We start from the raw sequence: 23,446 nt of genomic DNA, 5'->3' as shown, positions 1-23,446 counted from the left end.
TCACACTTGCTTCCTGAGCTCTCACCTCCCAACACGCCAGAATCCAGGCCTTCCAACCGGGCGGGCCTGTGGTCAGCCGTGGGACAGACCCGGGCTGTGTGAGGGACACGCGCCAGGTGTGGGAGGTCACCGGGGCGGAAAGCCCCGGGTGCCTAGCAACAGGGCCAAACCAGGAACACAGGGACCTCGCCCTCGCAAATCACCGCCCATGCGGTTAGACCCCTGACCTTCCCTGTCGCTGGTCTGGGGCCGGAGGGCAAGACAGGGGAGGAGAAGCCCAATGGTCCCCCCCAACCCTGTCATCCCTTCAACTCCGGGGGGCAGGGCTGGGTGCAGGGAGGCCCGGAGAAGCTGCAAGGCTCTGGCCCCTGCACCCCCGCCCTTGTGGGCGATGGGGTCTGTGCCTCCTCACCCTGGCTCCGGCATTCCCCCTGCCCCAAAGCCCCTCACTACCAGCGGGGCGGGGACCTGCCTGCTGGCTGTGAGGACAGAGCCCTTCGCGGGGCCCCCACGCCGTGCGGGGGCTGCCTGTGCCCCCTCCTTTCCTCACAGCTGACTTGAGCGATTCTTGGTTTAACCTTGTCTCGCCTGTTCTCAAGGTCAGCATGTGTCATTCGTTACATGGGGGGGGGGGCATGGATTTTGTCAAACAGACAGTCCTAGGCTTTGTGGTTAGAGGCTTGGGTTCACGAGTCCACAGCGGGACCCAGAAATCTGCTTTTTAAACAAATGCCTCCACCGAGTGCAGGTCTGTGTGCCCGAGTCTGGGACGGTCTGAGCACCAGCTTCTCTGCCTCTCTGTGGGTCGCAGTGGGAGCGGGCGGGTCCGGAGCCAGAAAGTTCTGAGTCACTGGGCTCTCGGATCTGCAGCCCCAGGTCACTGGTGCGGCAACCGCGTGCGGCCAGGACCACAGCCTCGTGTTACAGAGAAGCCCGGCCTGTGCTCTCTGCGCCACGCTGGGCTCCTTCCAGTTCCAAGACTCTGGTTCCATGGCAGGGAGTCGGGACACCAGGCCTGACCTTTATGTCCCACACCGTGCGGCCGTGGGTGGACTCTGTTCCCATCCTGGCCCCCAGTTCCCACGTGGGGAGGACGCAGCCGCCCCATCCTCTCGGGGGCATCTCTGAGGGCTCCCCAGACAGGTTGCCTTTGCTGCGAGGTGGGGGTGATGATCCCCATCTTCTCTCACCTCAACTCAGTCCTGACACTTTAATGCTTACATTGCAGAATGGAACATACAGCCTCAATTAAAAAAAGACAAAAGGCCCTGAGCGGAAACCCATCACTGGATTTAACTGGAGGGGCCGCGGCCAGGACGCCAGCGAATGGGTTGGCGTCACAGCGTGGGTATGAGGACGCCTCTAAAACCGAAGGGAAATGACCGCACGAGGGCCAGCAAGGACGCAGGCTGCCGCCCCACTTCAGCCTGACCACAGCTGCTGTTAGACCCTCCGCCCGCCACCAGCGGCTCCGAACTCAGCATAATGACCGAGCTTGGTGCTTTCATCCGAGGGGAGGAGGGCAGTGTGGGAACCGAGGGGGCCAGCGTCTCAGCCACTGCCAGGCACCCCGGAGCTGCAGCGCGCCCAGAATAGCTCGCCGGGTTCCGGGCAGCCTCGGGCGGCTCTGCAGCTGGGCTTCCGGTGAGGGCGCCTCAGGCCCCAAGCAGCGCAGGGGACAGCTGGGACAGGACACGGCCCAGAAGCCAGCCGGCTGGCCCTGCCCTGCTGGAGGTGCCATCGCTGGTGAGTGTGCACAGGCCTGGCCCTCCCGGGGGCCCCCCTGGCCCTCCCCCACTCACCTTGGGGCCCTGGCTCAGTCTGAGAGTCTGGGGCACCCTCAAACCGCAGGCGGGGGGCGGGTCTTCCGAAGGCTGTGGGGGACTGTGTTGGCCCCTGGTGAGGCGCGTGGAGGCGGGGAGGGCGGCCCTGTACGGAAAGGACGACCCACGGGGCCAGCGGCTGGCGAGGAGGCAGGGGCGGAGAGGGAGACACGCAGCCCCGCCACATACCGGGCGACCGCAGGTCCCAGCACGGCCCCGGGCTGGCTTCTGAGGGCGAAGGGCTCGCTGGGAGAAGGGGCGCTCGCTGCAGGGAGGCTGCCTGCAGAGCCTGCCCCTCCTTTTCCCTCGCAAACATTTACTGAGGGCCTACTGCGGGCAGGACACCCCGGGAACACAAAGACGGGTCAGGTGCACGTCTTTCCGTCGGAGAGCTCCGGGACATAAGACAGGCACCTAAACCAACATGAATAGGGCAGAAAACGTGTCCTGGCCGGTGCGGCTCAGCGGGTTAGGTGCCGGCCTGCACACCGAAAGGCCGCAGGTGAGAGTCCCAGTCAGGTTTCGGGCCAGGTCCCCTGTTGGAGGCGTGTGAGAGGCAACCAATTGATGTTTCTCTCTACTTTTCTTTCTCTCTCCCTTCCTCTCTCTAAAAAATAAATAAAATCTTTCTTTAAAAAAAGGTAAGAAATGTGAGAGCTGTACCCGAGATGGGCACAGCACGCGCTTTGCGAGGCCTGCGGAGTTCAACCCCGTGGGCTCTAACCCAAGGCGGGCACTCCGCCTTGTGAACCTCAGTTTCTAGATCTGTAAGACGAAGACAAGACTATCTGCCTTACTGAGCTCACAGGGTTGTAAAGATCAAATATATGTACAAAAGACACTCTGAAAGCTGCACAGTGCTATTGAGAGGGAAGCTGTTAGGGGTCTCGCATGGTCCAACTAGCCAGCGTCGCTCTGCACTTCTTGCCCTGGGATTCTGGGAGCCAGGGGGACCCATGGACTCAGGACAGCAGCCACCCCAGCCCAGCCCAGCCTCTGCCCCTCAGAGAAGGCGGAGGCCCCCTCTCTGTTCCCGGCCAATCAGCCCACTGACGGTACTGCCTGTACCGCTGCGTTTATGGTATAAAGCACCATCCTAGGGGCTGAGTGTAAAACCTGGAGTTCATTCTCCACTGCGCCTCTCCCGGAGCTAAGGAGGCCAGATCTCTCTTCCTGCGGTGTAATTAACCGGGCAAAGCAGTGCTGGGCGGGCGGTGGGGGCTCTGGGAACACCGAGAGGGAGCACCACGGAGCGGAATGGGGTTGCCAGCTCATCGCCAGCTCAGGCTTCCGGGAGGAGGAGAGGGTTTGAACTGGGCGCTGATTCAGAGGGGCCCAGAGATGGGGCAGCCTGGTTGAGGGTGGGGGCAACATGAGTGGAGCCACAGGAAGGTGAGCTGAACTCTGCAGCTGGAGTGGCCACTTCCTGCGGGGAAGAGGAGCCGCGAGGGTGGAGCTGCGGCTGAATGCAGGCAGCAGAGGCCTTGAATGCCAGGCCAGGGGGTTTGGCCTTTCACTTAAAGGCAGTGGAAGCCGTGCAGGCGCTGTGCACAGAGGCCCGGGCCAGGGAGGGAGGCCCCACGACTCGCGGGGGTTCGCAGGACGACTGGACGTGAGATAGAAGGTACCCCCACCCCTGAAAGGGTCTCAGACCGGGGGCAAGACTGCCTGAAGGGAAGGGCAGCCTAAATGCAGCACTGTGTGCATGCTTTTTGGGGGGGATGGGTAGTCTGAGGGGCCAACATCCTGGACCCTCCGCTTTGACCCCCGTTCCTAGATTCACTCCGTCTGTGGGTGGGAGCTGTCCAGACCTGGGCAGCTCCGAAAATCCAGGCTGCTTCTTCCACGGGGTGTTGGTCAGGGGTCACTGAGCCATGGATGTCGGGGTGTGCGTGGGTGGGTTCAGCTTCCGGTGACATTCCAGCAGGCTCTGTCTAAGGCGCACTTTCAGGTATATTTCCAGAGGGCTCATCCATGGGCGACCAGTTATGGAGAATGAGTGTTTGAGTCACCTGCCCCTGCCCCCTGGCTTCCTACCTCTTAAGGGGCCATCTTGGTACCTGGGTCCTCTGACAGAACCAGGTGGCACCTGCTGCTCCAAGCAGACAGTCCCGGGAGCCTCAGAGGAAAGGACGTACAGTCAGACACCGTGACCTGGGCAGTAACCAGTTAATGGGAGGGCGGGGGATGGTGGCAAGCAGAGGGCAAATGCAAAATCTGTTTACAGGCACAAGATTCCAGCCACCTACCTGTCAGGGAGCCAAAGGCCCCGCCCTCAGCTCAGCAGGGAACTATTTTCACTCCACTGGGCCAAGACTGCTAGGCCAGGGGCACTCCACCCCTGGGACAGGGGGCCTCCTGACCCCCCGCCCACCCCAGGGAATGGCCCCTGAAAGAGGTTCAGCAGGCTGAAGCTGCACTCTAGGACTCCTGCTACCCAGGCAAAAGGGAAGTCCCTCCAGGAGGCCACCGGCACCCCAGGCCGCCTCTGCTGGGCCCCAAGCAAGGCCCCCGCTCTAGACTCTGAGTGCAGGCCGCGGGGCGGCTGCTTCCCAGGAGGGCCTGGCACCTCCGAGCCGCGGTGGCAGGAGGGGCTGTTTTCCAGGCCCCTGGTGTGAGGGGGAAGGTCGGTGTGGGGCCACCTTCTAGGGCCGCCTCAGCTCCTGCTGCCATTGCTGGGACTGCAGAATCACGGGTCTGCCCACGATTTCACAGCCAGGTGTGGGGGCAGCGTCACACCCCTCTTACGGGAGAGGAGAGTGCTGCTCAGAGAAGTGAAGTGACCTGCCCAGGTCACAGAGCTGGCAGGTGGCAGAGCCGCGCCTGACCCCTGGGCCTTGTTGGCACCTTAGGCTGTTGCAGGTCAGAGAAGGGAGCTTCCCATGAATCAAGGCCATTTCAGCGGGGCTGCGGGAAGTCCAGCACCCATCGGGGAGCCCTTCTCAAAGCGTTCTTTCCTAGGGAAGATGGCGTTTACAAGGCTCCCGTGCCAGTGGGTGGCAGACGACTGGGGCACAGATGGCACTACAGCTGGAGTCTCGGAAAGAAGGGCACCTCCCACAGAACTTCCCTCTTGGAGACTCCAGGCCCCCTGTGGCCAGCAGCACCCGTGGGCTGGGGGTGGGGTGAGGCTCCCGGTCTCCCCACCTCGGGAGCACAGGCCCCAGGGGAATGAAGCAGAGGGCACCAGGGGACTTGGGTCCCTGGCCCTCCACCCAGGGCCTTGCTTTGTTTGGAAGGCAGATCGTGTTCCAGAGACGGGGAGAAAAGGGAACAAGCAGGCCGTTCTCAGAAACCTGCCCTACATTTCCACTGCTGTCTGCTGGACAGGCTGGCTGAGGGCAGAGGGCAGTGGCTGTCCCCAGGGCTCCTGCGGGGGGCCAGGCACCAGATCCCCCTCCCCCTGCCACCTGCCTGGGCCTAGGGTGTAGAGGAAGACTCGTTTCTTGCCGGAGGTCTCTTTGGGTGAAGGGGCGCCCAAAGCTTGAAAGTAAACGGAGACGGATCCACAATTCATCTGTGTCTCCGCGAGGCAGGGCTCTTAGACCCCGGCCCAGTCTCCGGGCTCCTGAGCAACCCCTCCCAGCAAACTGACTTCCGCGGGGTACTCGCCCTGTCCATGAACTACAGCACCGGCCAGCCGGGCTTGCCCGTCCCACAGTGGCACCCAGTGGCCTGGACCCTACGACGAGACCTGCACGCCCTCGCATTGGGGGCGCGGGGGTCCCGGAGTCGTGGGGTGGGGGGCGGACTTAAGGCAGGGAAACCAAAGGCACAACTCTGCAGCAAAATCGCGCTCACCACGAAAGGTTGAAAAGAAGTGAAACAATTCAATCTTCATTTCCCAGCCCAGCCGGCGAGGGGCAAGGCCCAGAAAGGGAGCCAGAAAGGTTCTAGAAAACCTGGGCCCCACCGCCAGCTCTGGCCGCTAAGCAAACATTCCCTCCGGGCGTCCGAAAAGCGGGAGTGCGAAGGGAGGAGCCGGCCCGAGGTTTATCGCTCCGGCAGCGCGGGGTGATTCATCGAGTTAGATTCCAGGTTGTCATAGACTGAGGCACGCAAAACAAACAGCCAGGGAGGCGCCCCTCCCCCCACCTTGCCACCCCCTAGCCCGTGACCAGCTGCCTCCCCCCTCCCCCCGCTGCGCCTGTCACCCCCCCTCCCCCCACCGGCGCTCCAGGCTGAGCAAACACGCCCTGCCGCCGGCTGGCTCCGGCCGCTCGCCTCTGGCGATCCCCCAGGCAACTCGGCGTCACGAGAACCGGCACCCCGGAGACCCGGCGCCCTGCCCTCCCTCCGTGTCCCCTGGGCCCTGGCCAGGCCCAACAACCTCTCCTTTCCCGGTGCGCGGCGCTCCCCCCGGGCCTCCCGCCCGCGCTAACTAGGCCCCGCCGGGCGACCTGGACAGCGCAGCCCACCTAGCGCGGAGCCCGCGGTCCCCGGGGACCGCAGGCTGCCGGAAAACCTCTTGTTTACTGGGCTGGGGAGGTCCCAGCCTGGAATCGCTTCCTCAATTCTGCGGTTCCCTTTCTGCGGATTCCTAGGGCCAGAGGGGGAAGGGTGGCATCCCGCCGATCCACTGCTGATCCACCTCGGGGGCTGGGAGTGGACGTGGGGCGTGAGAGTCGAGGGTACCCGAACTCGTGGAAAAGTCCCCTGGCAATGGGAGGGGCTGGCAGCGGAGTTAGGACCGACGGGCCTCTGGGGCCGGTTAAAGACATACCTAGGGGAACAGACTCGTGAAAACTAATTAGGACAAGTTGGAACAGGGAACCGGGACGCGGCGAGAGGAGCGCGCGCTCAGAGCTGGTCCGAGTCTGGGCCGCTCGCTGGAAACCCAGGCGCGGGTTAGTCGGGTTCGCGCGACGTTTGCCCACGGTCCAGAGTGGTCTGAGTTCGGCCCACCGAGCGCAGTGGTGTTCCCACGTACACTTGGTGGTCCGAGTGTTGGGGAAGGACCGCGCATGCAAGAGGCGGACACTCGGTGTGTGGTGTGTGGTGTGTCCACGTGTGCAAGCTCGGGGAGGGGGCACAGAAGACGTGACAAAGGCGGACTTTGTGTCCGAGTGTGCTTCTCGCTCCAGCCCGGAGCAGCGAGCTGTGTCCAGCGGGTGTCTCATGGGAGAGTCAGGACGAAGGTGACAAAGGCCAGGCGTCCACCACGGAGAGACGCACCCAAGTGGCCCCCGCGCGAGTCCAGGCGCGCGCTGGTGCGTGCGGGGAGGAGAGTCCGCCCGCGAGGTGCGCGGGGCTGCACCCCAAACCGCTTTCTGGAGAGAAAGCCAAGTCTAGAGACGGAGTGCGCGTAAGTGTGCGCGTGCCCGCGCGCGGGGGCGTGGCGGCAAACCCAGCCACCCGCCCGCGCGCTCCGCCAGAAACTCCGACCTCCCTCCGCTGCCGGAGAGCGCGACTAGCTGGAGCCTGGAGGAGGTCTGGAGGTGAGTCGGAGGGGGAGGGCCGCGCGGGCTTTGTTACCGGGTGAGCCGTCTGCACACACCTGGAGCCGTGGCTGCCCGACCGGCGCCTGAATGGAGGCGCTGTCACGGTGATTCAGGGCTGGCCCACCCTCGCCGCGGGAAAGGAGCCCAGTGCGGGGAGAGGCGAGCACGAGAGCGAGCGCCCGAGCCCTGGCCAGCTCAGCCCCGGTCCAGGGAGAGGCAGGCCTCGCGCCCCGACCCTCGCCCGGGCCCAGCCACCCCAGGCCAGGGCCGGGCCTGGCCCCGCGCCCTGCACGGAGTCCCTCCCACCTCCGCCTGCGCCTCGCCTGGGGCTGGAGTTGGCCCCAAACGCCGCGCCGGAGCCGGACCGGCGGCGCGTCCCAGGTAAGGACGGCCGCCTTCCCTCTCTGTCCTCCCCGCGGCCGCCCGGAAGAGTCGGCTTGGACTCGCAGGGAGTGGACGGGGGCAGAGGGAGCCGAGGGCGGAGGACACCGCTCCGACTCCGCTCGATCGCAGAAACTTTCCTACCCCGACCCTGCTAGGGACTGGGGGTGGGAGAACCTGGCGCGGCAACTCCGAGTGTGGGGGGGGGCGGGGGAGAACTCCACAATCGGGGTCTCCAAGGTGTGCTCCCTTTAACTCCACGGCGTCCGCGCGAGTCCACCGTCAGCGACGACTTGGGGACCGTTGTCTTTTACGCTGCCCGCTGCGGTGCATGGGGAGGGCAGGTTTCTGTGGCCAGAGGAAATAGGGGAGAGGCCGGCGCTGGCTGCCCCGCGCCTCGGGTCCGGATGGAGCGTCGGTGTAGAACGCAGTGGGGGCGGGGGTGGAGTGACGAGGGGAGCACTCTGTGCTCCTGCCCGAAGTTTGGGATTTTAGACGAACAGAGATCCTCTACTTCTGGCATCGCGGCCTCTAGACCCTTTCCTCCCCGCCCCCCCCCCAAAGGTTTCTCTGGGGCCCTTTCCAGTCTCAGAGGCTGAGTGGTGCCCCTCATCCCCAGGCCCACCGTTCCGCGCCCGGCAAAGCCTGGCCACTTAAGAGCTCCCCAGTCTTGATCCAAAGCACAGGGACCAGAATATGTGGAAACAGAGATCCGTGCTCCTGGAGTTCCGCTGCCCTCTTTGAGCCTTCATGTGTGGCTGGTGGGGGGGGGGGGCGCCCTGGGCGCATTCCAGAGTGACATTCCCAGAGCAGACCCTTGGATAGGGGACTTCCAAGTTTCAGAGCTCCGGGACTTTTGGCTCAGAGGCGCACCCTCTCTGTGGAGGCCTAGGCTGGGGTTCCAGGAAGCGCCCCCAGTGCCCTCCCCCTCCCCCCTCCCTCCCCTAGGCATGGAGGTAGCTCCTTGCTTGGGCAGGCTGCTCAGGTCGAGAGGAAGGAGGGGAGGGATGGGAGAAGGGGAGGAGGTGGGAGGGCTGTCAGTGGGTCCATCCATCTCTCCTGACAGTGTGCTGAGTGGTGGTAGGGGAGGCAGGATGCTCGGGGTCACTCCTGGCCCAGCACAGGTACCTCAGGGGGAACCCTCACGGCGCCCTGGAAGGCAGCCGATATTCCTGAGCCCGGGAGGCAGATGGGGCACAGTGTGAAGCCTAGGGTGCCCTGTTCAGGGTGGCTCTCAAGCTTTTGTGTGGGTTGGGGGAGTCGTTAGTTGTTCTGGGAAAGCAGAGGCCCGGCTCTCTCATCCTTGCTGGGTGAAGCCAGCCTGGACTGGCTGGTCCTTGACACGGCTGGTGCCCCTGGGGCCTCTGCTCCCCCAGAGGGACAGAGGGTGGGAGGGGACTCTGGTACCTGCTCGGGCTAAGTAGCTGAGCCTGGGGACAGGCCGGTTTCAGAGGTGATTAAAAATATTTGTACGACCGATTCCAGCAAGACAAAGCAACAGAAATAGTCTCAGGCTGGGGCTGGGCTGCCGCCATGGTGTGGGGCAATTCGTGGGGCAGAAGGAGGGTCCTCTCCTTGGTCCCACTGATAACCTTCAAGCTGAAGATGTGGCTCCCAGGTGAAGGAGGCAGGGCACCGAGTCTACCCAGTGGACGATCCAGGAATGACCGTCAGATGCCTAGCGGCTCGAGGCACGGCGTTCAGTGCTGCAGGGGCGTGTTGTGTTTGCTCCCCCGAGACCTTGGAGCTGGGAGGGGGGATGTGTATACGCTGGATTCTGACACTGAGGCCTCAGAAGACTCAAGGCGTAGGCTCTGGGGACCCATGGGAGGGAGAGCGTCCAGACAGAGCTGGGTCCATTTTGTCAGAGTGCTTTCCCCTGCACCGCCTTAGAAGGTGGCAGCAGCTGACGGGCAGAATCTGGACTCCAGGACATCAAATTCTTCTGAGTTTCCTTGGCTGCGTCTCCTACCGGCTTCCAGGGGTTGCTGTCCCAGGCCACGGACACGAGCCAGGTCCACCTGACCCAACGTCCCCGCCTGTGTGTTCTTGTCTCCCCACTGGTCCTTCCATTTGCCGGGCACTCAGAGAAATGAGCCGTTACATCAGGGGCTGGTAGGTTCCGGGCAGCATGATGCCTGGATGGGGGAGGAGGGGCAGGTTCTTGTGTCCATCCTTGGCAGTTCCCACGGCGGTGGGACTCACAGAGACTTGATGGGTGTGGTCCAGGACCACCAGCGAAGTTTGGAGAGACCTGGAGTGAGAGCTCTGACGCCCCCCTGGCCCTGGCCCACGTGCCTGTGAGGGGCTGGGCTCTGGCAGGGTCCCCACAGGGGTGGGTCTAAGAGCAAGAGGGATCAAGGAGGGACCGATAAGGGTCGCAGAGCTAATTGGGACCTGGCGTGCTGTTTTATAATGACGTGGCTGTTCTTAGACTTGAACTTGGAGAGTAGGCTTAGTGCCCTTTCCCTCACACCCAGCCGGGCCTTAGAGTTTATTCTGGAAAGACCGCTCAGGTCTGCCCCCCATGGCTTACCCTGGTCTGGATCTTTAAACCGGGCACATGGGTGCCCAACAAATCGCTTGCCTGTGCTTTGCGGCAGCCTCAAGCCTTGAAGCACAACTCTGGTTATGCCCCACTTCGAGCAAAAAGCAGCCCTTGGTGGCTCCCCGGTGCCTTTCGGATGAGGCTCAGGACTTCCTCCCTATGGCATTTCTGATCTGACCCAAGCGAGCCGCTCGGTTTGTACTTGGTGACCGTGATGGGAGGCCTCTGTTCTGTCCCTCTGACCCTGCAGTGGGGAGAGCTTCTTCCTCTCGGTTTCTGTGGCACGTTCCCTCCCCCCGACGTAAAATCTCTCATGTGGCACTTACCTAGCCTATATGATCTGTCTTGTTAGGTTGGGGTTTTTTTTTTTTTTGAATTTTTATACAAGTTTGCTGAGCCAAACTGATGGCGTATTCTGGGTGGCAAGATCTTAAATACTCTGTCCCCTTGAGATTTTTAAATGCCATCAAGTCAGGGACTGTTAGTTCCTGTTTGTGTTTCCCAGGGCTCTGAGAACAGCTGGCCCTTGGCCGCCTGGGTGCCTAGTAAATATTTGCAGATTGGACTAACTGCCTGTTCTAAACCCGGCCCGGAAGAGGCGGGTGGGATGAGAAGCCCTTGAAGATATTCAGACGCGGGGAGGCTAGGTCTGGGTGCCCATTCTCAGGGTTCAGTTCCCCATCTCCCAGCTTGACCCCAAGTTCTGGCTGCTTTGCTGTGAGCCAGAGATGCCCGGGTGGGGCTGAGTGCATAGGACCCCATTGCGTGTTATCTATAAATTACCTCCTGGGGGGCCCCGGCATTCCCCCGAGCCCGTGAGCCCTTCTCCCAACTCTCTTCTTGGTCCAACTCTTGTAAGCCCAAGTGTGTGCATTTATTGATCTACGATTGCACAGCATCCCCTGGAAAAGCTTGTGGAAGTCACGGTGTCGGGGGAACGTGCTTTTACACGGGGAGTCAGAGAAACCGACGCGGTTACAGTGCTGGTCATTTCGGAAAACAATAACATTCACGTCAGAACGTGGACACAACACACTTCCAGCCATAACAGAGGCATAGACAGACGCGCCGCGTCTCCCTCCACAACTAAGAAGGAACACAACTACCTCAAAACTAGAGACAACCAGAAGTTCCAGAAAATCGAGCTGCATGGAAGTCCAGCAAACAAAGATATAAAGAAGAAATACTCACTCAGAGAGGTAGGACGGGCAGAGCTGGGGTGGAGAGGACGCGGTGTGGTGGCGGCAGTAGCGGTGGCAGCAGCAGGCTGGCGGAAGGCACAGTCACACGTTTTAAAAAGTCAGGAGGGACACCTGGGGAGTGTTCCCAGCTCTTCTTCACCAGACCACGCAGCTCACGGTCCCAGCGCCAGGGAAAGTCAAGCCTCATTGCTTCTGCCTGTGCAGACCAGTGGGGGTTGGAGCGGAGGCAGAAACTGCCAGGCTCTCAGCAGAGTCCGCTTGTTTAAGGGCCCCCATGGTTCTAGAATGTCCGCAGACCCACCACTCTGGGAATGACGGCCAGGGCAACATCTAGAGGGGCGCCAGTCCCATACGGAAGTGGGAGAGGTGTCTGGAAAAGGGGCGAGTGCTGAGCAAGCGACATTGTTCCCTCTCTGACCCCTCCCCCATATACAGCGCCACAATGTGGTGAAACAGGTTGCCCTGTACTGACAAATTCCTTACAACATAACAGGAGCGACAGCTGTACCAAAGACACAGAGGCAAACACACACAGGAACCTGTCAGAATGAGGAGACAGAGAAATATGGCCCAAAAGGGGGAACGGATCAAGGTTCCAGTGGGAGAACTAAGCGACGAGGAGATAGTCCATCTAACAGACGATGAGATAGCCAACCTAACAGACGCAGAGTTCAAAACACTGGTGATAAAGATGCTCACAGGCTTGACAGATATGCTTGAGTATGGCAAATGCATAACGGAAGATGTGAAGGCTATGCTAAGTGAAATGAAGGAAAATCCACACAAAACCAGTGGTGAAGGGAAGGAAACCAGGTTCCAATCAATGATTTGGAACGTAAGGAAGAAAAAAACAGTCAACCAGTACAGAACGAGGAAACAAGAATTGAAAAAAATGAGAGGCTTAGGAACCTCTGGGACAACTTTAAATGTGCCAACACCCGAATTATAGAGGTGCCAGGAGGAGAAGAGAAAGAGCAAGAAATTGAAAGCTTATGTGAAAAAGTAATGAAGTAAAACTTCCAAAGTTTGGTGAAGGAAATAGATGTACAAGTCCAGGAAAGCACAGAGAGTCCCAAACAAGTTAGACCCAAAGAGGACCACACCAAGACACATCATCATTAAAATGCCAACGGTTCAAGATAAAGAGAGAATCTTAAAAGCAACAAGAGAAAAGCAGAGAGTTACCTACAAAGGGATGCTTATAAGACTTTCAGCTGATTTCTCAAAAGAAACTTTGCAGGCAGGAAGGGACAGGCAAGAAGTATTCAATGTGATGAAAAGCAAGGATCTACAACCAAGATCACTCTGTCCAGCAAGGCTATCACTTAGAATGAAACGGCAGATAAAGTGCTTCCCAGACAAGGTTAAGCTCAAGGAGTTCATCATCACCAAGCCATTATTATATGAAATGTTAAAGGGACTTATTTAAGAAAAAGAAAATCAAAACAGTGAACATTAGAATGACAACAAACTCACAACCATCAACAGCTGAATCTAAAAAATAAAAACAAAATCCAGCTAGCAACCCAGAACAGGAACAGAATCATAGGTATGGGGATCATTTGCAGGGTTATCAGGTGGGAGGGGGAGGGGGAGAAATGGGGAAATGGTGCAGGGACTAAGAAGCATAACTGGTTCGTACAAAATAGGGGAAAGTGAAGAATAATATAGGAAAGGGTGAAGCCAAAGGACGTGTATGCATGACTTATGGACGTGAACTAAGGGGGGTGGGATTCCTGGAGGGAAGGGGCGTGGGTACTGGGCGGAGGGGAGCAAAGGAAAAAAAAATTGGCACAACTGTAATAGTGTAACGTAATCAATAAACTAAACTTAAAGAGAATGTGACTGTTAGTAAGAGTAGATGGGTGATCACTTCCTAGGGTGTATAAATGTCTAGTTACTATGTTGTACACCTGGAACTAACAATATTGTGTGTCAACTGTAGTTGAAAAATAATTTAATAGGATGAGTTCGTGGGAACTGCAAGCTTATTTGGAAGATGAGGAGGTAGCGGAGAAGGCTGAGAGACTAAAAATATTTTCAAGGGACCTGCAGGCGCTCTTCAAGGAAGTTGAAAATAGATCTTTATTATGTCAGTTTCATTTCTTTTCCTAAGTTAGTAGCAGCGTCCTTCCATGGAATTATGGAGAGACAATTTCTATCACCTGAGATTTAGGGTTTTTGTTTGCCTATTAGAAATTAAGTATCCAGGGCCCTGGCCAGGGTGGCTCAGTTGATTGGAAGGTTGTCCTGTAACTGAAAGTTCGCAGGTTCAATTCTCGGTCAGGGCACCAACCCAGGTTGTGGGCTTGATCCCTAGTTGGGCGCCCACGAGAAAACAACCAATCAGTGTTTCTCTCGTCAGTATTTCTCTCAAGCAACGAAAAAATGTCCTCGAGAGAGGATTTACATAAAAGAAGAAGAAAGAGAGAAAGAAAAATTAAGTAACCAGGGATGATGAAAACATGAGAGGTAAACTGTGCAACCCCCCCCCCCCCCCAAAAAAAAAGGTGGTGAGGAGGATGGAGTTGGATCATGTCATTCCCCTGCCAGCCACTAGTGGTCACTGTCAGCCCAGGAAGGCTGGGTTGCCGTCTTTCCGGAGAGTTCCTGGGCCCAAGTTATCTCTAGTTACCTGAACCTATGGAGTGGTTTAAATGTGAAAGACCTGCATTTCCCAGAATTTTGGCATTTATATTTATTTATTTTTTTAGAGAGAGGAGATGGGGAGAGAGGGAGAGAAACAGCAATGTGTGTGGTTGCCTCTTGCGCACCCCCAGCTGGGGACGGGGCCCACACCCAGGCCTGTGCCCTGACCGGGAATCGAACCATCAACCCTTTGGTTCGCAGGCCGGCGCTCAGTCCACTGAGCCACACCAGCCAGGGCTGCTATTTATAACTTGCATCTTAGAGCATTTAAATTTCCTGTTCTGCAACTAAATGTAAAGCCTTTGACTGGAAAACTCACGTGATTCGCTCTTTACTTCTCTTACCTGCCACGTCCCTCACCTCCGCTTCATGCCGGACAAACCCAGTTGGTGCTGAGGGCAGGGTTTTGGTTTCCTCCCGTAAAGCCGCTGTGCAGGGCCGGCCGAGGGAGCGGGGAGAGTCCTCAGCTAGCTTCCTGGTGGGAATAAAAGAGCTTTCTTACCTTTTTTACAGTGCCTTAAAAATTTTCATTATAGGTGAATTCTTTTGGGTTTTGCATTTCTCTTGCCTGGTTCTTGCTTTTAAAATGTTAAAATTCTCCTCGTAGGAGAATTCTTGCATTAAGTCATTAACTCCCTAGCTGGGAAATTACTGTATGCTGAGACTCCTGAGCGGGACAGAGGACTGGGGATTCTGAAGAGGGGGCCCGGCTGTGCAGGTGGGGAAGTGACCCGCAGAAAGGGGACGTGGCAGGGCGGGGTCGGACGTGCTGGGAAACTTCCGATACAACTTCCTGACTCTGCATGTCTCTCGGGTGGCAAGTGCCTGTCACAGGTGCTTGTGAAATACTGTGGAACGAACAGAGGATGGAGCGAATGAACTCAGGGCTGGTTCACCACGGACAGAGTTTCGGGGTGTGGTGTCCGGCCTCTTGAACTCTGGGAGTCCCAGAGCAAGGGGGAAAGGGCCGAGTGGGTGGCATGCTTGCTTTTGACATGCTCACAACCCCCCTCGTCCCCACCCCAGCCGCAAGACCTCGGGGAAAACGTGGGCCCATTTTATGGCTGGTTGTGGGTTGGGACCTGGAAATTCAATAACAGCTTCTTTCTCTTCCATGACTAGGAACAGGGAAGACAAATGGCCTCATCTCATTTGCCTCCCTGGTCCCTTCTGCGCCTCCCAGGAGTTCTGTGTTAAGAAGGACTCTGAAGCCCAGGGGGACAATCTCACAATCCACTTGCACTGTCTGCCCCGGTTCAGGGCCGGGGAAGCAGCGCCACACCCGGCGTCGGACTTCGGAGGACTGATTCCGCCTCTTCTCCCTCTGTCCTTAGGGACCCCGTGGGAACCTGGCCCGGGAGCCAGCATGGCCGCCCGCAGAGGCTTGCTGACGTGCCTGGGGCTGCTGCTCGTCCTGGGCCCGGGGGCGCAGGCCCAGAGCCATGCCCCGCCTGGCTGCGGCCCGGACCTCAGCCCCCTCTACTACAACCTGTGCGACCGCTCCGGGGCCTGGGGCATCGTCCTGGAGGCGGTGGCCGGGGCGGGCGTCGTCACCACTTTCGTCCTCACCATCATCCTTGTGGCCAGCCTCCCCTTTGTGCAGGACACCAAGAAGAGGAGCCTTTTGGGGACCCAGGTGTTCTTCCTGCTGGGGACCCTGGGCCTCTTCTGCCTCGTGTTTGCCTGCGTGGTGAAGCCTGACTTCTCCACCTGCGCCTCCCGGCGGTTCCTCTTCGGGGTCCTGTTCGCCATCTGCTTCTCCTGCCTGGTGGCCCATGTCTTTGCCCTCAACTTCCTGGCCCGAAAGAACCACGGGCCCCGGGGCTGGGTGGTCTTCACTGTGGCCCTGCTGCTGACCCTTGTGGAGGTGATCATCAACACGGAGTGGCTGGTCATCACGCTGGTCCGCGGAGGGGGCGGGGATCACACCCTGGGCAACGGCAGCGCCGGCGGGGCCGCGGCCTCGCCCTGCGACATCGCCAACGTGGACTTCGTCATGGCGCTCATCTACGTCATGCTGCTGCTGCTGGTGGCCTTCGCGGGGGCCTGGCCCGCGCTGTGTGGCCGCTTCAAGCGCTGGCGGAAGCACGGGGTCTTCGTGCTGCTCACCGCGGCCACCTCCATCGCCATCTGGGTGGTGTGGATCGTCATGTACACCTACGGCAACCGGCAGCACAACCGGCCCGCCTGGGACGACCCCACGCTGGCCATCGCCCTCGCCGCCAATGCCTGGGCCTTTGTCCTCTTCTACGTCATCCCTGAGGTGTCCCAGGTGACCAAGGCCAGCCCGGATCAAAGCTACCAGGGAGACCTGTACCCCACCCGGGGCGTGGGCTACGAGACCATCCTGAAGGAGCAGAAGGGCCAGAGCATGTTCGTGGAGAACAAGGCCTTCTCCATGGACGAGCCGGCCTCAGGTAGGCCCCGCCCCTTTCCCCGCCCCTTCTCTACCCGCCCCGCCCCTTTCCCCGCCCCCTCTCTGCCCGCCCCGCCCCTTGCCCCGCCCTCTGCTGCAGGGCGGGGAGGTGGGGGCTGGTCTCGAGCAAGGCTCTTGATATTTAGCTGTTGTGTTCTGCCTTCAAGTCCTTAAATTCCATTTTCTTTAAAGATTTTTTTACTATAGTCATGTAATTCATGAATATACTTTTCACCATAAAATTTCAAACGTTACATATAAAGCAAAGTGTTCTCCCAGCTGTTTCCCCAATTCTTCCTGCTCCGTCCCCGGAACTGACCGCTGTTGACTGGCACTTTAGCTCCACGTGCCTCAGTTTCCTCATTTTAAAATGAGGATGAGGATGGATCCTGTTTCAGAGGATTCTGGGGAGGCTTAATTAATGTGTGTGCCTGGCCCTCGGCTGGTGCTCTGGAAGTATTGGCCGTCAGCTGTGCGCAGTAGGGTTATTTTATGATTATTATCATTTTCCTTGTGGGACGTGTTTTTCTATTATGTACATATCCCTAGTCATCTTAGTCTTCTTTAAAAGTCTTTTCAGTTAATTAAAATTTTTTTTAAAAGTTGATTTGAGAGAGAAACATCGATTTATTGTTGCACCTATTGATGCATCATTGCTCGAGTCCTGTACGTGCCCTGACCGGGGATCAAACCCACGACCTTGGCGTATTGGGACGATGCTCTAACCAACTGAGCTACCTGGCTGGGCTAAACTTTTTTCTTTTTAATAAAAATACTCATGCTATATACCAGTCTAATAAGCAGCACCCACTATCCAGATAGCTGGTCCCCAGGTTCCTGCCCGGGCTCTTAGCTGATGGGACAGGCTTTCCTGGTAGAGCCCAGCTCGCGGCGGTCAGGCCGAGGGTGCCCGCGCAGAGGAAGGGGCAGGAAGGGGCAAGAAGCCTTTGCAGCAGGTGCCCAGCCCTTCCCCCGCCCCCAGGAGGCAGCTTGGGAATCAGGAGGAGGAGCCTCTCGCTGACCTTTGTGAGCTGCGAGGACCACAGCCCCCAATGTGTCTGCATGCTTTCCTGTGCCCCAGCCCATCCGTGTGACAGGACCCAAAGCAGAGATGCTGTCTAAGCGCCCTGCCCCCCACCCCAGACGGTGCCAATGAAGACCTTTGGGGGCTTAAGTGCCAGCGCTGGGGCCTCTGCCAGGGGTCAGAGTCAGAGGCGGGAAAGTTCCAGAATCAGGCTCCCTGCCTACAAACTGAGATCCCATAATCTCTGCTCCGGGGAAGGAGTGACCTTTGTCCTTCTGGGCACGGATCCTTGACCTGCCCCAGGGTGGCTCCTGGCGTGCAGAGCGGGCCCAGCTGAGTGTCTGTGGGCTGGGGGTGCAGCCAGGGAGGCTGGCAGGAGAGAGGAGGGGCTGTGGGTAAGTGTAGGAGGAGCTTCGGCCGCCCCCACCTCTGTCCTCATGTGAATTTATCATGGCGGCCAGGTGGCTGCCAGCCTTTGCCCTCTCAAGGCCAGCACTTCTGGGGCCGTGAGAGTTTGCTCTCCTTTAATTTTTTTTTCCAAGTTGAGTGAGCCCAGCATGTAGAGCCCAGTTGTGGCCCCTCTTGAGTTGCAGGACCAGCCTGCCTCAGACAGACAGACAGACAGGCTATGCCTGCCCCCCAGGCGCAGCCCACTCTCCGCTCGGGGTTGGTCTGCAGGTTTCCTTAGACCCCTGGGCGGCCGGCAGGGTGGAACAGGTCAGGAAGTATTCTGGGGCTGAACGTAGTCTGGAGACGTGCCCAGGGTCCACGGGACAGGATGTGCGTTCAGTGTCCCCAGGGGACTCTGGACTGGGACTGTGGGGTCTCTGCTGTACTTACCCCAGTGCCTGGCAGCCGGCCCACAGCCGTAGCGGCCAGAGCTAGAGGCCGGCCATCTAGGAAGGCACCGAAGGCCCTTGTGCCCTCCTGGCCTCAGGCCCTGGAGGGTGGGGGCGGGGGGGGGGAGATGTGAAGGTTGCTGACTGAGCAGTTTTCTGACTTCCAAAGGGGGGTTCCTGCCCTGTAGGAAAGCCCGAGGGGAGGCCAGTGGCATGGCTCCCCACGCATCTGAACAAAGGGGTGTTGGGCTCCGGAGGGGCCCCCACACCTACAGCCTCACCCCCAAGCTGGCCACCCCCAGCCAGGCTCCCCTCTGGGTTAGCTGTTACCCCTGCGCCACCTAGTCCTCTGTCCCCTGCCCCTGCCCCTGGGAGCCTCGCTCTAAGCTGGGAAAGGGACCTGAGAGCCCGGCCTTCAAACCTCTCCTGTGCATCTTTGCAGCTAAGAGACCAGTGTCACCGTACAGTGGGTACAACGGGCAGCTGCTGACCAGCGTGTACCAGCCCACCGAGATGGCCCTGATGCACAAAGGCCCGGTGAGTGGGGTGCCCAAGTCCCCGTGGCCCTGCTAGAAGCCTCCGTGGGCAGGGAGCGGGCCGTGCAGCCAGCGCGGGGTGCAGGGTGCAGGAGGCGGGGAGGAGACAGGCGTCTCCTTGGGGACCCCCGAGCCCCAACTCCTAGTGCACTTCCCAGCATGCACTTCGGTTATATCAGGGTGGGACCTTCCCACCCCGTGTCACTGGGGCGTCACACACGAACTGGGACTGCTTGCGGGGCAGAATGCTGACTGGTGGGAGCTGCCTTCTTCACCCTCAGAAGCTTAGGGAGGGACAGAGAAGGGCCTCAGCCAACTGGGTGTCATTCTTGGTGGCTCCAAAGGGACAGAGGATCAGGCAGCGGGCCTGGGGAGGTGTTGGCACTCCCCACAGCTGTCTCTGGGAGGCTCCCCTCCTCCTGTGGCAGGCAGTAGCTCTCACACCTCCCCTGGGTTCTGGAAACCAGATGCTCCATCAGCCAAGGGAGGGGGTGGGAACAGGAAGACGGGGTTAGATTCACTCACTCCTTATATGTTCCTCCTCCCCGGCTGGCAGCCGCCTGGGGAGAGGTCAGTGACCCGCCTGGGCAGGGTGCTGGGAACCGGAAGGAGGGTGGCCAGCAGCGTGGTGTTCTCATCCGGTCCCGCTGGGAGCCCGGGGTGGAGTGGGGAGGCGGGCAAAGCTGAGATCTCTGAGGCTCCTAGCCCCCCAACCCCCCCACCTCCATCTCCCTAACCCGAACCTGCGGCCACCGGGAGCCCAGATGGGCCAAGGGGGCTCCCAAATGTGAGCAGAGTCCTCTGGACCCGGCCACCGAGGGGGCCCACACTCACCTCACCCTCTGGGCAGGAATCTGGACTCACACCGTGACTCTCAAGAGGCAGCCCCAGGCCTCCAGCGCCACCATTGCCTGCGATCTCGCTAAAACGCCTGTCGGCAGGGCCAGCGGCGTGACGGCGCTGTGGTCAGCCTCTCCTCAGTGACCGTCCCTTGATAACTTGGGATCTGCCAGGAGGGGCGTCGCCCCCTGGAGAAACCCGCAGGCACTCCTGACCAGGGCTTCCTCCCTTCTCCCCACCCCAGCTGCTACACACCTGCCACCCGCCACCTGGTGTGGGTGCCCAGGGGACTGATGCCCACGCAGGTTTGAGAACGCCCATCACGATGTCCCAGGCGCTGCCAGGGGAGGGCTTTGGTGGCAGCTTTTTCCCCCGTGAAAGCAAGAGGGGCCAGGGGCTTGCCTCTCCTCCAGGCTGGGGGCTGGGACCCTCGGGAGCCGCTGCGCCCCTCAGCTGTGTCTCCCCCACACAAGAACAGGTCCCAGGCAGCAAACGGGGGTTTCAGTCTCCAATCAGACTTCTGGATAGAAATATGGGGGGCATGTGCAGCGCCCAACACGAGCTGTCCCCGGCCGGGCAGGCACCCCAGCAGCTGGGGCACTGTTGGGGGCTGCAGGGAGACCCGAGTGAGACGCTGGGAACTCCAGAGGCTCAAGGCCTGAGGGGCAGGAGGGGACTGAGAAGAGGTGCCCTCGGGGTGTCATTCGCAAGCCCAGGGGCCTGGCCCTCTGCCAGGGGAGAGAAGGGCCTGGAGGTCAGAGGTCAGCGCCTCTGTTTCCAGAGACAGAGTCATCCAGCCTGACACTGGGGCCCGGTGGGGGAGGGGTGGGGCGGGGTGGGGGAGGGGAGCTGGCAGGCACAGCCCCACGGGAAGCGCTGTGTTTGCGGTTTGCGCATCGGCGCTGGCGAGCCCGGCTGTGTGACCCCCTGCGCTTCCTTCCAGGCGGAAGGCGCCTATGACGTCATCCTCCCACGGGCCACTGCCAACAGCCAGGTGATGGGCAGTGCCAACTCCACCCTGCGGGCCGAAGACATGTATGCAGCACAGGGCCACCAGCTGGCCACGCCGCCCAAAGACAGCAAGAACTCTCAGGTGTTTAGAAACCCCTACGTGTGGGACTGAGCGCCCCCAGGAGGCAGCGGGCAGCTGCGGGCAGGTGCGGCCAGGGCTCTCGGGACCGGCCTGGGCTGGGGACTGCCCGAGAGCCCCAGGCTCCCCGCCCCCCGCGATGGCTCAGGGCAGCTTACGCCTCAGCTGTGAGGCCCCCCCTGTTGGCCAGTGTTTGGGTGGGTGTCCCAGGTGTCCCTCCTCACTCCTCAGTGTTTGTGGAGTCGAGGAGCCAATCCGGCTTCATGCCCGGGGCGCCTCCAGCCAGTGTTCTCCTCGGGGTGGTGGCCGGGCAGCACCCGCCTTTTCTGCAGTCCAGGGGGTTCCTGCCACCCTGAGAGACTCCACCTCCGCCCTCTGTCCCGGGTCTCGCTCCTCTGTGAGGAACAGGGTGCCTAATAAACACGTCCGTGCTTGACAAGCCCTTCCTCTGGGGGTGTCGTTTCTGACCCGGCTCTTGGTTTCCCAGTGACCTACTCCTTGTGGCCGTGGGTGGTCCTCACCCACCGCCCCCCGCCACGTCCTGCTCACGGGAGGACCGCGGCCTTCCTCCCGGACAGTGAAGTAGCAGACACCCACCAGGGAAGGGCTCTCCGCCTGAGCCTGTCTGTGCCCGGTGGGACCAGAATGGACTCCTGGGCCAGCTCTTGTCTGGGGCCTAGTCCAACACCCGCACGTGTCTGAAATCAGGCAGCTTTCCCTGGGACCCCCGCCCACGGCCGGATGTGGGGACAGATCAGGAAAGGCGGAGCCCCCAGCAGGCATGCCTGCAGGGGCCATGTGGAGGGGGCCTGTGTGGGAGGGGAGACGGGTGACCCTCGGCCTCTCTCGGAGGGACGGTGGTTCAGGTCCCCTGTGGCACTGGGGGGCGGCCCACTCTGCCCTGTGCTCGTAGGTCATTGAACGAAGCGGTTTACCAGGTGCAGAGGGTCGGGCCACGTGCCGGTTGCTTTAACTGTAGGGCAGCAACTGTTAAAATGCCACTTTGCTTGGTCCTTTCCAGTAAAGCCTTTCCAACCCAGCTCATTGTCACCCTAATGGCTGTCCCCAAAGGTGGGCAGGACAGCCCCTCCTTTCCCGAGTCAGAGATCCCAGCACAGTTGCCGTCCCAGGGTTAGACGGGGCCTCGGGAAATCGGGGGTAGCTCTCCTGCCTCCTCTCTCGGGTCAGCGGACGGACCCACGGAGCCCACACAGCCTTCAGATGCGGCCTCGCCAAGGCCAGCCAGGAGTCCTCGAGGCCCTGACTTCCTGTGGCCCTGGGACAGCCGCGGGCCTGGGGGCAGACAGCAGCTGGAGGCCTTGCGAGGGGCCGCCAGGCCCGCCCCCCCCCGCCCCCCGCCCCGGGCTTGGGAACGCTGCGCCCCAGCTGGCCAGCAGCTATTTTCTGACACCGGTTGTAGGGAAACAAATGTTCCGTAGGAAGGGAGGGAAAGGTTGCGGAAGAGGAAAATGAAACTTTGCCCAGGCTTCTCCTTTTATGTCAGATGGCACCGGGCCCCCCCGCCCCCCGGAAACACCAGCCCTCTTTTTAGTCTAAACCTGCACTTGGGCCCCGAGCAATGGGGTCCCCTTTGACGGTTGTTCTTTCTGGTTGCTTTAGGCTCAGTCCCCGCAAAATAAAACAGGATGGTAGACGCCCTGTTCCCTGGACTGCACATCGCCCGGTGTCCTCATTCCCATGTGTCCTGGCTGGCGGGGCCCGGCACCTTCCCTACCCTGGTCATCGGAGCTGGGAGGGCCCGGCGGCCACCGATCTGGAGCGATGGACCAAGTGGGGGACCCTGTGAAAGCCCGAGGCTTATGGCTGGGGCTCTAGGGCCCTGCCCAGCGTCTCCTGGCCCCCAAGTGACCAAGGCCCCAAGGATCTGTCTGCAGACCAGTCTGCCTCCAGCCCCCTCATGACACCCTGCCCCCACATCACAGCCGTGTCCTCAGGCTGTGGCTGTCCGGTGTCCAGATGGCCATCCTCAGATGCCCCCGTCTCCACGCTGTGGGCCTTCCTGGCCGCCCTTGGGGCCCCGCTCTGCGCCCGGGTGAGCCGAGGGGAACCTGCGCGTCCCTGGAGCTGTGCCGCGGCAGACGCTGGCCCTCGCCGCTCTCACCTGGGCCCTGTGCCACCGCCGGAACGGACTGTGCGTGGAAGGCCGCCAGCTGGGCCAGCGTTCACCGGGGCGGGCGCAGACACTGCCTGCCCCGCCGCGCGGCCTGGGGGCCTGGACCTGAGCCCCGGGCTGCTTCCCCGCCCCTCTGCGCCACGGGGACCCCGCCTTCGGGGAACACGATGGGGGCGGGGCTGCGCTCTCAGGGGCCAGCTGAGAGTCCTGGACCGCGTGGCCTGGGACAGACCTGCGGGGCTTGGGGAGGCCCCTTAGGCACATGGCATCCGGGACTGAATGTCGTGCGTGCGGTGTCCTGACGGCAGGGGAGAGGCTTCTGCCTCCCCTCGGGCGCCTCCCTGGCTGGTGCTGCCCTCCCACCAGGACACGCTCCAGAGCGTCCTGACGACACCCAGGGAAGCGGGGGCACCCGTGGGACCTGCGTGATGCTGCCAGCCGGGGCGGACGTGCATAGCTCCAGACTTGTGGGGACCCCCCTGGAGCCCCGTCTCCCTGGCTTTGACCTGCCCTCTGGTGCCCG

At 60.5% G+C, this 23,446-nt stretch overlaps 1 protein-coding gene across 6 annotated transcripts; it reads left to right on the top strand.

Moving 5' to 3' along the window:
- Positions 1-1,686: 1,686 nt before the first annotated feature.
- Positions 1,687-23,207, top strand: GPRC5C (G protein-coupled receptor class C group 5 member C). Of its 6 annotated transcripts, none has more exons than XM_090291121.1 (5): positions 1,687-1,746; positions 15,379-16,461; positions 18,766-18,860; positions 20,643-20,792; positions 22,410-23,207. In XM_090291121.1, exons 2-5 carry the CDS (start codon positions 15,411-15,413, stop codon positions 22,440-22,442), a joined length of 1,329 nt encoding a protein of 442 aa, XP_090147247.1. In that variant the 5' UTR covers positions 1,687-1,746; positions 15,379-15,410; the 3' UTR covers positions 22,443-23,207. The 6 variants fall into 6 exon arrangements, with proteins under 6 accessions (XP_090147247.1, XP_090147244.1, XP_090147245.1 ...); XM_090291118.1 differs by lacking the exon at positions 1,687-1,746 and adding an exon at positions 6,914-7,261; XM_090291119.1 differs by lacking the exon at positions 1,687-1,746 and adding an exon at positions 7,145-7,261 and having other exon boundaries at positions 15,167-16,461.
- Positions 23,208-23,446: the final 239 nt, after the last annotated feature.

This window comes from Furipterus horrens, unplaced genomic scaffold (assembly GCF_987537825.1).
Source record: "Furipterus horrens unplaced genomic scaffold, mFurHor1.1.pri manual_scaffold_11, whole genome shotgun sequence".
Taxonomy (NCBI): domain Eukaryota; kingdom Metazoa; phylum Chordata; class Mammalia; order Chiroptera; family Furipteridae; genus Furipterus; species Furipterus horrens.
This window is presented reverse-complemented; position numbering and strand designations above follow the sequence as displayed.

Bases quoted from the DNA above. Each gene is read 5' to 3' on its own strand.
- GPRC5C (XM_090291121.1), top strand. From the start codon at position 15,411: ATGGCCGCCCGCAGAGGCTTGCTGACGTGCCTGGGGCTGCTGCTCGTC. The intron at 18,861-20,642 runs GTGAGTGGGGTG...GCTTCCTTCCAG, and splicing joins CCCTGATGCACAAAGGCCCG to GCGGAAGGCGCCTATGACGT. The intron at 20,793-22,409 runs GTGTTTAGAAAC...TGGTTGCTTTAG, and splicing joins AAGACAGCAAGAACTCTCAG to GCTCAGTCCCCGCAAAATAA.